Here is a 13145-nt window from a genome sequence, read left to right on the forward strand (position 1 = left end):
AGACCATATCATTAATTACCTGGTAGACTCCAAACTCTACTATCTATCTATCACAGACAGATTTGGAAAATGAAATAATTGTGATAATTTTCATGTCCATTAGGGGGCACTAACATGTAGGTAGGGAGAACCATAGATATGTCTATCAGTCTATGGGGAGAACTGGGGACAGTGGGGAGTGGGGAAGCACCGGCTAGTATATATAAGGGAAGCACGTGAGAGTGAGACAGTGAAGCAATTTTGGCACAGCTTATTAGAACAAACCCACTTCCTTGCGGTCCCCCTCGTCCTCGGGCTGAATGGTATGGTCCAAAACAGGGTCACATGATCCACGCTCGCCACTGAAGTGAAAACTGAAAAATCAGCTGGCACTGTCAAACACATTTTACATTCCGTAGTTGTTGTTGTCCGCTGTTGCATACATTGTCACAATGCCTATGTGTGGAGGAATCGGGGATGTGAAGAATGCAGATGAAGATGTTCAAAAGATTTGTGACGATGTGAGTATAGATATAATAAATATTAACAGAATATTTCATTAGAATGACATGGCCAAATGAGGCTAGGCTACAAAGGTTTTGTTTTGACCCAGTGTATTGTTTACATCGTACAGATGAAGTCGCACGTACAGGGGAAAACGGGGAAGACCTACGACGTTTTCCAAGCCAAGACCTACAAGACCCAGCTTGTAGCTGGAACGAACTACTTCATCAAGGTAATAATCAGAATCAGTCAGATATAGTGGTTCGTGAAAAAGTACTTTTTCTCCCCCTTTTAAAAATCAAATCAAATCAAATAAGCATTTACTTGAGTAAAAGTACCAAAAGTACAATCTTTTGAAAATAGCATATAAAGAGTAACTAGTAATGAGTTTTCAAATAATTGTAGTGGAGTAAAAGTAATTTTCCTACTACTTACTTACTTTCCACCATTGTAATTCTTTAGTTGAGAATATATTGTATTAGTCCTGTCCATTCATGTTGATGTTCCCATTAGGACACACACAGACATGGCCCATGTCTCATCACGTTAAGGCTAATCTTACCCATGTCATGGGTAAGATTAGCCATTAAATTGCCTTAAAATGGAGAAAGACCTGGAGCCCAACCACATGGGATCTTTGTTCTATAGGGATACATTGTTAATATAATCGTTTGTATTGTCCTCTTATCTCTCCTGTAGGTTCATGTTGGTGAAGAAGATCACGTTCATATCCGTGTGTATAAAACGCTCCCGCATGCAGGAGAAAAACTGAGTTTACACAGTGTCCAGGAGTCCAAGGCCCACCATGACGACATTGAATATTTTTAAACTCCAGTGCCTATAAGTCACTTCTCAATTCTCATAATCCTGGATCGTTGTACTACACTATTCAGCCATGTTAACTTTGAATCTCATTCCATACAAGGTTTTACTGTCACTGATAAATGTCATCAATATAGTTTGGGAATGAGATGAGTGGGATAAACCGGTTTTGTTACTGATTTAATAAAAAAAATAAAAAAGCATCCTATGAAAGAAATGTCATACGTTTCAAAACAATGTTTGTTGTTTTTTATAGTTGCCTGGGATACAAAATATGAGTGGGGGCATACTGTATCCAGTGTGTGGCTGGGTGTGTCAACCATTCAAAGTGAAAGATGAAGTGTCAGCTAAATCTAAAAGTCTCAAGTCATTCATTGTGTATTCATGTGACCTGCAGTGAATTACTCACTACCACACCCGTTAACGGGTAAATTGTGATTATCAGCAGCCAAAAATGTACTATATTAATCCCTCCAACATACATATACCATTGATGGGTGAACCTGTTCATGTGAACTGTTTAGCATGGCTACTCAAATCAAAGGCAGCTGACAGATGAGTCATCAGGCCAGACCTGATGACTCATGCCCCTTTTCTTGTTTAGCGGAAGCTCAAAAACTGGAAATTACACTGTGGTATTCTCACCAAATCAGCTGACTGAAACAAACAGCAATGTAACTTGTTATTGGATATTTTATCAACTCACCAGCTTTGGCACATCTTAGCAACTTGATCCGAAATGTCCACTGTAAGCCACATGTATACAAACTAGTGACAAATTAAAGGACACCCAATAGTGTTTTAGTAAAGTGTTAGGATGCATGAGCTGCCTGAGAGAGTTCTTGTTTGGAGTAGTCTGCAATATTTTAAGCCAATTGTTCTTTTGTCTAAGTTTAGGCAAATAGCTGTTTGAAGGCATAAAAAACTATGCCAATGAAATGACAGTAGGCATTGTTAACAGTAACACATTTATAACCAGAACAGTGTCTCTAGAGTTTGCACCACTGAGTGAACCCTCAAATGTTTGTAATGGGGAGTTTATACACTTTAAGTATTGTTGAGTCGTTGACGGACTGTTCTTGCTGACAATGTCTGATCACATCCTGCATTTACATTAGTCACTTGAGGAAGAGTTAAGGCTCATACAGTGGTTAGGTGACCACCGAACTACAACATGACGTCACAAGCCGCAGTGAAGAGCAAACCACCTCCACCGCTCCAGCCCTTCTCTGTTTTTACTCATCACCGCTCAACGTTATTTCAGCTCTGGTCGTCAGCTCACCACCGGAGCGGTGGTCACCTCACCACCGAAAATCCAGACTATGAATAGGCCTTAACTCTTCCTACCGCACCGATGCTCGAGCATCAGTCATCAAAAGTGCACTTTTGCCCCATTTTTACTTGCGCAAGCAGAGCGCGCAAGTAATATTTTCGCCCGGTCCGTATGCACCGTCCCAGCCAACCCGCCACTTTTGATGCGTATGAAAATAAAACAGCAAATTGTGCCTGATTTGCTGGGACCAGATTACATTCATGACCATCATTGAGAGCAAGTCATACATATATATGTAATTTGTAAAATAAAATAGCAAATTGTGCCTGATTTGCTGGGACCAGAGTACATGGTGTGTATATGTATAACTAGCTCTCAATGATGACGTAAGAAATATGTGGATTAAAGGACCCAATGCCAGAGTGCAATTGGTCTTCGATTGTGACGTAATGACGATATGTTTTAGTGTTGGGAGGATTAAAGGTAAATGTTCCTGTGTATACATTTATGTAACCTGGACCTGGTCCCAGCAAATCAGGCACAATTTGCTGTTTTATTTGCATACACATCAAAAGTGGCGGGTTGGCTGGGACGGGTTTTGGCGCAAAGTAACCACAGTATACCGCTAATCAACTTACAAATTACATATGTATGACTAGCTCTCAATGACTAGCTCTCAATGGTTGGCTAGGACGGGTTTTTGGCGCAAAGTAACCACAGTATACCGCTAATCAACTTACAAATTAAATATCAAAGAGCGTGGAGTTATAGAACAGAAGATATAGTTACATGCTAAACATAGTTAAAACAATGGAACTATCTACAGATATACCTTCAAATAAAAGGATTAAGAAGAACCCCGTAATTACCATCTCAGAATTAAGTTCAGTATCAGATCGTGAAAGTTGGACAATTTTAGCACAATTAATAATTACTAAAAGTGAAGAACGTAAATACGGTAACGGAGTATACTTCTTCTTTCAAGTTTCAGACAGTACAGCAACAATTAAGGTAGTAGGATTTAATTAAGAATCAGTAAAGTATTTTAATTTGATTAAAGTAAACAAGAGTTTACTGACGGGCAATTTAAAGAAATAAATCCAAATTTTCGTACAAATTCCACTGAAACCAAAGACAGAAATTACTCTATTTGGTGGGTTTGCATTCATTTCTCAGAAGTAGAGGATGTTGTTACACAAATTGGACCACGTAAAAAAAGGGAATTACAATTAGTGGATTCATCGAATACAAAAATTATATATACAGCTTGGGGAGATTCCACTAACATGGATACCATGTCTCTTTTCCCTATTTTAGTTTTAGGAGGAACCGCCGTAACCAACTATAGAGAGAAGCAGTTGACTAGTAATATAGTACTATATTATATAGGGAGCTTAATATACCAGAAGTTCAGGAATTAAGATTATGGTTTGAAACAGAAGGAAAAAAGAATATTAAGTGAGGAACCAACAAAACAGCTTTCTTTTAATATGAACAATGTAAATAACTTAGAGATCAGGCACAATTAGCTGTTTTATTTGCATACGCATAAAAAGTGGCGGGTTGGCTGGGACGGTTTTTGGCGCAAAGTAACCACAGTATACCGCTAATCAATTTACAACTACATATATATATAGTATATGTATAACTAGCTCTCAATGATGACGTAAGAAATATGTGTATTAAAGGACCCAATGCCAGAGTGTAATTGGTCTTCGATGGTGACGTAATGACGATATGTTTTAGTGTTGGGAGGATTAAAGGTAATGCTCCTGTGTATACATGTATGTAATCTGGTCCCAGCAAATCAGGCACAATTTGCTGTTTTATTTGCATACGCATAAAAAGTGGCGGGTTGGCTGGGACGGTTTTTGGCGCAAAGTAACCACAGTATACCGCTAATCAACTTACAAATTACATATATATATAGTATATGTATAACTAGCTCTCAATGATGACGTAAGAAATATGTGTATTAAAGGACCCAATGCCAGAGTGTAATTGGTCTTCGATGGTGACGTAATGACGATATGTTTTAGTGTTGGGAGGATTAAAGGTAATGTTCCTGTGTATACATGTATGTAATCTGGTCCCAGCAAATCAGGAACAATTTGCTGTTTTATTTGCATACGCATAAAAAGTGGCGGGTTGGCTGGGACGGTTTTTGGCGCAAAGTAACCACAGTATACCGCTAATCAACTTACAAATTACATATATATATAGTATATGTATAACTAGCTCTCAATGATGACGTAAGAAATATGTGTATTAAAGGACCCAATGCCAGAGTGTAATTGGTTTTCGATGGTGACGTAATGACGATATGTTTTAGTGTTGGGAGGATTAAAGGTAATGCTCCTGTGTATACATGTATGTAATCTGGCACCACTGCCGTATCAGGCACAATTTGCTGGGACGGTGCATACGCATAAAAAGTGGCGGGTTGGCTAGGACGGACAAATTACATATACATACTAGTATATGTATATGTAATTGGTTGACAGTTTGTAGCGGTCGAAAGTACTTGCGCGCTCTGCTTGCGCACTAGTTGGCCATTTATGGCCTACTAGTGTGCAACAAGCAAGTATGCACTCGATAGAGTGCAGTTCTAGTTTAAAATGGGGTTGATAGAAAATGCAGATTTAGTTTTAATCTGCAACATTAGTCAGTTGAGCACTCTTTGTGGCTGAATCTCTCTGCAATAATAAACCAGGGCTGCAACTATCGATTACTTTCTTGGCGATTATTCTATCGGTTACGTTTTTGATTAATCGGATAATCGAGAAGCATCAACGAATTGACGCGCAAAAAGGCGAATAGATAAAAAATAAATGAATATACTAAATAGATTAGTATGCTTTACCACTTAAACACAATTTTATACTTTGTTATACAATGCTGCACACAAATAGCCAATCCAGTTATTGTCTCCACCAGGCCGAAGGCATGGGGAAAGAGTATGTTTTGCACACCGTCCGTGTGTGTGTCCGTCCGTCTGTTACCAGCTAATCTCCGGCACCATTAATCCGGTCGATGCTAGATTTTGCACTCTCCCTGGATGCCAATGCTGAACCTCTGCCCCAAATTTTCCAGAACGGCCTGTTATAGCGCCACCAGGCCGACTTTTGAAAAACACATTTTTTGCTATTACTCCTGATCCAGATTGTCCACAAATCCCACAAATGATTACACACCATCTATATAGTCATGTGTTCAAGACAGATCTGTCCAATATTTCATATTCCATCCTCATTGGCTAACATTGGCTTTCAAAGTTTGCAGGATTGGCCTGTTTTGAACAAAAAGCCTCAAATCATTAACGCAGCATGCAATTTATGCAAATCTTTCACACACACTTTCCTACTAGGCTGAGGAATATATCCCAGCCTTTTCACATTGGCCTGTTATAGCACCACCAATAGGTGGATTTTTGTAAAAAATTTTGGAACAAAATGCCTCAAATCATCCAATTGCCATCCAAGGCGTAAGAAAAAATGGCACCCTTTTCACATTGGCCTATTATAGCACCACCAGGAGGCCACAACCTGACCTGCCCAGGTGGAGACCTGTGCCCTGACAGGCACTTTTTATCTAGTTTTAGCTGCAGTGCACAGTAAACTAAAGTCTGTGTAGTTGAGAGATTTTGTTATCCTTACCTTAACTCTTAACATCAGGTGATTATGACTCTCTTGGAAGACAAATCAAGTAAAGTTTAGCATGCGTTTGGATAGTAATGGCAAAATTAAGGAACAACATATATAAAATGGCAAACAAAGTGCAAACTCGCCTCATACGAAACTAAAAGCAGTGATGTGGATGAAACCCTACCATGATGCTTGTATTTTCTGTTGGGAATATAATATGGATTTACTTTTAATCAACTTAATACATTTAAACCACAGACAAGAGCCACTGAAAAACACTTCATTATACTTTTCTTTTTAAAATGCAGTCTTTTTTTTATACAATTTCAGAAAGGAAACACAGAAATGACTGTTCTACAGGGGTGGTCTCACATTAACGCGCTAACACCACACACTGGTCAAAATGGTTTGAGTGTGGGCCCTGGGAAAGCTTACAGTTGGCTGGCTGACAAATGTCCTGGTGTCAGAGCACAGAGGCAAGTCACAGTTTCATGATATGTCATGATACAGCTTCCTGATGGAAGCACTTCTTCTTATCAGCCACAACAGACAACAGTTCAATTCACCTTAGGAGGCGTATAGTGGATACGGCACCTTTCACTGAACACCTGGATGAAAATAAATACAATCAATGTCTGATCACAAATCAATGTTACCCAGCTAAAATAGCTGAGCTACAACCTCACAACGTGTCAAATTGTGATGTGCAGTGGGCTTGTAGATCTGCTATTTAAAAAAAAATGTTTAAGACTTTTGACTACCGGTGTAATGACATGCCCAAAATGGGGACGAACAGGTGGAAATTAGTTATCGCAATCCACGATCCATCTCCTTGTGCACACTGCTACCCAAACGTTTGATTTTGCAACAATGACCAAAGAATCAGAATCTTCTGAGCAGCCTACTGATAATTCTCACCAACTTTCATGACAATCTGACCATTCGGTAGAGTTATTTTGATAACAGACAAATGGAATGGAGCTAAAACATAATCCCTGTCCAACACTATTGGTGGAGGCAAGAAAATGCTAGTCTATCTACAGTATAATGAAAGTATTACAATATTATTACAAGCTTGGTCAAAAGGTTATCAAGAGGTGGATACTGTATCCTCCTCACGGCCTCAATTCGATGTCAAACCTTTCCTGGGTTAGTTCTTTGTTTTTAATTCCATTATATATTTTTCCTGTATGTGTATGCACTGGTTTCCGTTTTGTGCCATTGATTTGGTCCTTTCATGCCGTGTCCTTTATATATTTTACTGCAATTGCTGTACCTTATTATACATTTATTATTTTATGGTCGCTACATTCATTTGTTAAGTTTTTTTTATTATTATTGGTTTGCAGTTAATTTACTTCTCTGCACCTAGTATTGACTATTGTACCAGCCCTCCCTCGACTTCCTTATTTGAAGAATTGTGTCTGATCATAACTACTCCACTAGTCCTTGGCTTGACATTATCCAATGCAGCCTGTAGATCGGGTGGTGTGAAAGTCATTTTGTCCATGCATTGCAAAACAGCTGTTGTTCATTGTGACTTGCCCTATGCTGTTGCATGTAACGTGCCTACTTTGTGTATGTTGACCATACCTCATGAAGACTCACGCGGGTCAAAACGTTGTACCTCTAAATAAAGTGCTTCTGGGAGCTACAGACCAGTGCGCGTCTGTAGGAACTGCCTTCCTTCTTCTAGTCTGTCATTACCGGTTTGTGACAATTACAGGATTGTGCAGGTTTTCCCTCACTTTGATATTAGGGACTTTAAGCAACGACTGTTTTCAGTACGGCGGCTGTGACGCAATCGCCGTAGCTGTCAAAATCGTTAAGCAAACAGCCGTCGGCGACGGCGACATTGGTTCCCATGGTGACCAGCATGTGTCAAACAAACACTTTTTTTTGTGTCAGCTAACTTGCCCGTTATTGCTTAATTATTACATGCGCTGGACATGATCAGCAGTGGAAAGAGGAAGGTGCTGGAGCAATCCGTGTTATTCTAAAACCGTTTTAATAAACATGGTTAATATTAGCCTATTAGTGTTATTTCTTCATTCAGAGCATGCCAACACATTACACAGCATAAGAGAGGTGATGGAGCAATCGGTGTAAATGTATGATTTAATTTCAATAAACATGGTTATGACATGGCGTTGTAGACACTATGGCCCCTTTTCCACCAAAAGAACTTCGGTTCAGAACCAGTGCCGTTCCGAACCTTGGTGCTTTTTGCGAACCGGTCGCGAACCGGCTGCATTTCCACCAGATTGACGGCCGGTTCATTTGGTGGCGCTATTATGCGCCCGAGGGCGTTGCACAACACAAACCGATGTAAACAGTATCCACGAGGTTGTGATGTCAAGGTTACAAGTTATTATAACGCCCCGCAAGTCTCTGGATTCTGGATCGCGATGCATCCGTATACGTTTGGATCGTTTCATGTTTGCGTTGGCAATTAATGTAAACGTATTTTTGTTCAAAGATATCTGTTGCGTGTGTCACTGTGTCTGCGACGTCCTCCCAAGTTCCAACCCACTGACAAGTTCCAACCTACTGACACACCCACTTATATCGTCTCGGTTCACAAAGCGCTGCGTGCAATTACAAAGCTGAACCACCGTTTTGTGGTTCACATTGGGAACGAACGTTTATGGTTCGGAACCCACTCATTTTCAGTGGAAACACTCTGAACTGGTTCAATATTTAGCGGGAAGAAAGAACCGAACCGGTTCAACCCCGGTGGAAAAGGGGTCTATGTGTAAGTGTAGGTTCTGCTGTAGTAGAAAGGGCTGCGACGGAGAGCAGGTTTATGTATCGAGCACTGATTCATTTCCATTTGCCGGAGCCGACTGCCGTAGCAGTCGTTGCTTAAAGTCGCTAATGAGCAACATGTACAGTATATCTTCAACAGATACTATGCTCTTACCTTCAGGCTCCTGTCATTGACAACTTCTTCAACATTCAGCTCTGACTGCATGAGTTTTAACTGGAGGAACAGATTATATATCACATAATTTGTTACTCCCACTAAAAGCAAAACTATGATATATAATATATATATATAAAATACATTTTATTTTAGGCAAATGTTTTATTTCAGTTAAGTGTAATAAGACAGGAAACCAAGGAGAGAAATGTGAGACAAGACAAGACAAAGTGTATTCAAACCCACATCCTCACTGTGCAACTTGGCTGAGCCACCAGACAACCTTTATTATTTTTTTAATGAAAATGCCAAAATACCCCTCTGTTATGTGATGTGGAATTGGATTAGGTCAATAATTTGTGGAATTTCAGGATTGCTTAAACATGCCATGTAGAGCAAGCAAAGGATTGCGTGAATTGCGCCCCAATCCATAGCTACCAATGAGCCCCAGAAAATTGTCCTTTCTCTCTACTGTCTTAAATCTTAGATGTGTGGTGTTTGGTGCCCTCTAGTGTGAAGACGATGAATTACCTTGGTCTGCTCTTTCCTGAGTTGTTTGTTAAGTGCAAGATTTTCGTTGTCTTTTGCTCTTTTTTCACGCAGCTGCCCCACCACCTCTGATGTTTGGGCTATGCACGTCTTGATAGCTTTGTCTCTGCTCAGATGTGCCTCCATCATCTGCAAGGTACATGGAAAACAATCCTTATCCACTTGAGCGTCCTAGTTCCCTAGTATACTCTGGGGTGAACATTTGGCAAAGTTAGCAGATCAACGAGCTTGTGATGACTGAGCTTATAAAACGACTAAGATATTTAGTGTAGGGTGAATAGGGAGTATAGAGCGTCGCAGTCCCGCCCCCTACCAGGGCCCAGGAAATGATTCCCGTTCATTTTTCTCATAGACTTTTCAAAAAGTATTTATTTAAAGACCTTTTAAGCGTCGTACAAAGCCAACTCGACAACAAACACAATTTTTTGGGCCGAACAAACAATTAGAAAGAAGAAAAAACGGCAGGTTAAAACACCTTTTTTGTTGTTTTTCTTCTTTGTAATTTTTTTTTGTTCAAAATATTGTGTTTATTGTCATGAGTCGTCACAACTCGAGTTGGCTTTGTCCGCGGCGTATCCGTCTTTAAATAAATACTTCCCATAGACTTAATGTCTATGGGAAAAATGCATTGGGAATCAATTTCCTGGGCCTGGCGTCGTCATGAAAGGGGGCGGGACTGTGATGCTCTACACTCTACAGTGTGTGGGTAACCGGAATGCCCGCCCCAAAACATACTCGCCTCCAGCGGTTCTTGTAATCTTGTGTTTGTTTAACTGAGGTTAAGGTTAGGAATAAGGTTAGGTTTAGGCATAGTTTTACTGAGGTTACATTTAGGAATAAGGTTAGGTTCAGTGGCATATGCTGGAATGACATTTTAGGGAGGCAAAAATACCCCCTGCCACCATGGACCACCCACGGCCACGGGGGGACAAAAACACAACAAACTGACAAACATAATTAAATAAAGAGAATATGCAAGTAAAATTCAATGTATGTATATCTGTAATGGAGCATTACAGATAAGGCAAACATGACATCCTGCACAAATTTGTGACTCATTTCAACATTGCATTGGAAGTAATGACACTATGCTTAAATTGAGTGGGAACAAAGCATTGTCAGACTGCATTAACTTCATTTGCATCCCACTTTTCAAATGCATTTTGTCCGTTACACAATCAGAAACAACAGGTTTTCAAAGAGATTGTTCCTGAAGTGAAGTTAGGGAGGCAGCTGCCTGCCTGCCTCTATGATAAATAGTAAATACACCTCTGGTTAGGTTTAGTTTAGACATAACATACATAACCAGTAGTTTTGCTGAGGTTACGTTTAGGAAAAGCTGGTGGCGACCGCTCCGAGGTTGCCAGATTTGACCCGGGGCGAGCGCGTTTTGGGGGCGAGCATTCTTGAATTAGAGGAGTGTTTCCCAAAACTTTTTGGTCATGCACCCCCTGTTACCTCCCGACCTAGCTGATGCACCCCCCACAAGGAAATATAAATTGCATAAGCTATATAGACATATATTTCCTTTTTATCCACATATATGCACATATATGATCCTGAATATGGCATAATATATAGGCTATATTCTGCATATACTTGCCATAAATTGGCATAATATGTTTATTTTATTTAAAATAAAACCATAGAACCACCATTAGCCTTTTCATGTTGTGCACCCCCTAGAAGGCACTCGTGCACCACAAGGGGTGCACGCACCACAGTTTGGGAACCAGAATCCCGGGATACTGTGGTCAACTCAGCAGGTTCAGTGCTCAACGCAGCACGGCGTGAACGGAGGCTATGTACATCTGTCTCCCATGGAGAGTGGAAGAACTACTCAGGGACCCTACTGTCAGCCAAACTTCAGAAACGGTAAGGGTCCCAAAAGGGGCTACATATTGTGCTGGAAGGCAGCAGCAACAATATAAGAACTCAGACATAATATACAACATCCTAGAAGACAAATCAATCCTGATGACATAAATCATACATACCGATTCATAGAGTTGTTTGCATGTCTGCATGGCATCCACTTTGCCCGAGAAGGAGACTGTGGGCACTGTGGTGTTAAGGGAATAGACAATGCGGTCATCTATGGTACGCATCACCTTCAGGACCTCCTTATGGAAGCATAGATGGACAGAATGACAATCAGCATACAAATTGAACCAGTTATGAAACCTACAAAAAGTTAATCATTAATGACTGCCAACTGCCAAGACTCAAGTCAAACTAATCTTTCAAAGAGTAAACTCAGGTTACGAGAAGCTTTCTTTCTTGTGTGAAAAATAAGATAAATGTCCCTCCATAAAACATGTACAGGTGTAGAATTATTTTTAACCCATTTAGGACTGATGCCGATTCTAAAAAGGCCTTCTAAATCCTTCTAAAAGTTTTCTGAAAACCTTCAAATAATTATTCAAAAATGACAACAAAAGAATACTGTACATAGTATAGCAACATTAACAAGTTCAACTACCCCAAAGGGGGTTCCCGTCCTAAAAGGTAGTTAGAAAATAATGGGGAGCCTGCCCTGTTCCTTTTTACAATTTTCACAGCCATACATTTATAGTGGTAACAGATTTTAAACATGATGAGACGACTAAAGTATGCGTGAGAGACTGTTTTATGATACTGAGTTTAGTGAGTTATGCAATATTTTTTTTAACTCTTCATTCTGTCACGTGTCATGGTGGTCGGTAGCCATTGGCCAACTTACAAAAAAAAACTACTATGGTCTACTATTAATTAAAACGTTGCCATTATAGACCATAAAGGAAGGTTACAACCATTCCCTAGCTAAACATAAGACCTTATTATACAACTCGTACATTGAAGTTGAACTCGATGGGTGTGAGACAGAAGGGGTCACTCATTCAGTTCATTGCCCTCAACAAGTCAAGAAAGGATTACATTCCCAATACAATCCCGTCATGTTTCGAATCGGATGAGTGTCATCTCAAAGAACATTTACTCCGATGGAAACGCAAATATACTGCGACGCAATTTACCTGAAACATTGAAAAGTCCTCACAGTTTAAAGTTCCACTGGGCGCCGCCATAGTGGACTGCGAGCCGAGGTCCTCTCTCTGCGGTCTGCGCAAGTTGTTCGACAATTTAATTTATTTGTTTATATTAGGCTTTTAAATATAAATACGTCATCTTAACTTGAATTATGTTACGATTTTCCTCAAGTTAAGATGACGTATTTATATTTAAAACCCTAATATAAACAAATAAATTAAATTGTCGAATTAATTAATAAAAAAAAACAGAGCAATAATAGCAAAAAAAATAAACAAATGAATGAATATGATAATATCATACAATTTCTTATAATATGCAGCAAGCTAACAGTATGGGGGTTGATAGTTTAGGTAAAAATAGCAATGTCTTCATGCATTTTGATCAGGCACATGGTTCGGCCTGGCTGCCTTGCTTTATTCCA

General features: G+C 39.8%; 2 protein-coding genes across 2 annotated transcripts; one reads left to right on the forward strand and one right to left on the reverse strand.

The window, feature by feature from the left end:
* The first annotated feature begins 335 nt into the window (after window positions 1–335).
* On the forward strand, window positions 336–1509 carry LOC310867899 (cystatin-B-like). Its single transcript, XM_083778069.1, has 3 exons — window positions 336–500; window positions 614–715; window positions 1183–1509. The coding sequence occupies exons 1-3, from the start codon at window positions 432–434 to the stop codon at window positions 1309–1311; spliced, it is 300 nt and encodes a 99-aa protein (XP_083634195.1). The 5' UTR covers window positions 336–431; the 3' UTR covers window positions 1312–1509.
* A 4659-nt stretch (window positions 1510–6168) lies between these two features.
* On the reverse strand, window positions 6169–12785 carry mix23 (mitochondrial matrix import factor 23). The gene is made up of 5 exons (XM_083777993.1): window positions 12709–12785; window positions 11692–11817; window positions 9677–9823; window positions 9146–9205; window positions 6169–6830 (listed from the first exon to the last, which is right to left on the reverse strand). The coding sequence occupies exons 1-5, from the start codon at window positions 12757–12759 to the stop codon at window positions 6780–6782; spliced, it is 435 nt and encodes a 144-aa protein (XP_083634119.1). The 5' UTR covers window positions 12760–12785; the 3' UTR covers window positions 6169–6779.
* Between the last annotated feature and the right edge of the window lie 360 nt (window positions 12786–13145).

The sequence above is a fragment of the Protomyctophum parallelum genome (genome assembly GCF_964188405.1).
Source record: "Protomyctophum parallelum genome assembly, chromosome: 12".
Classification (NCBI taxonomy): domain Eukaryota; kingdom Metazoa; phylum Chordata; class Actinopteri; order Myctophiformes; family Myctophidae; genus Protomyctophum; species Protomyctophum parallelum.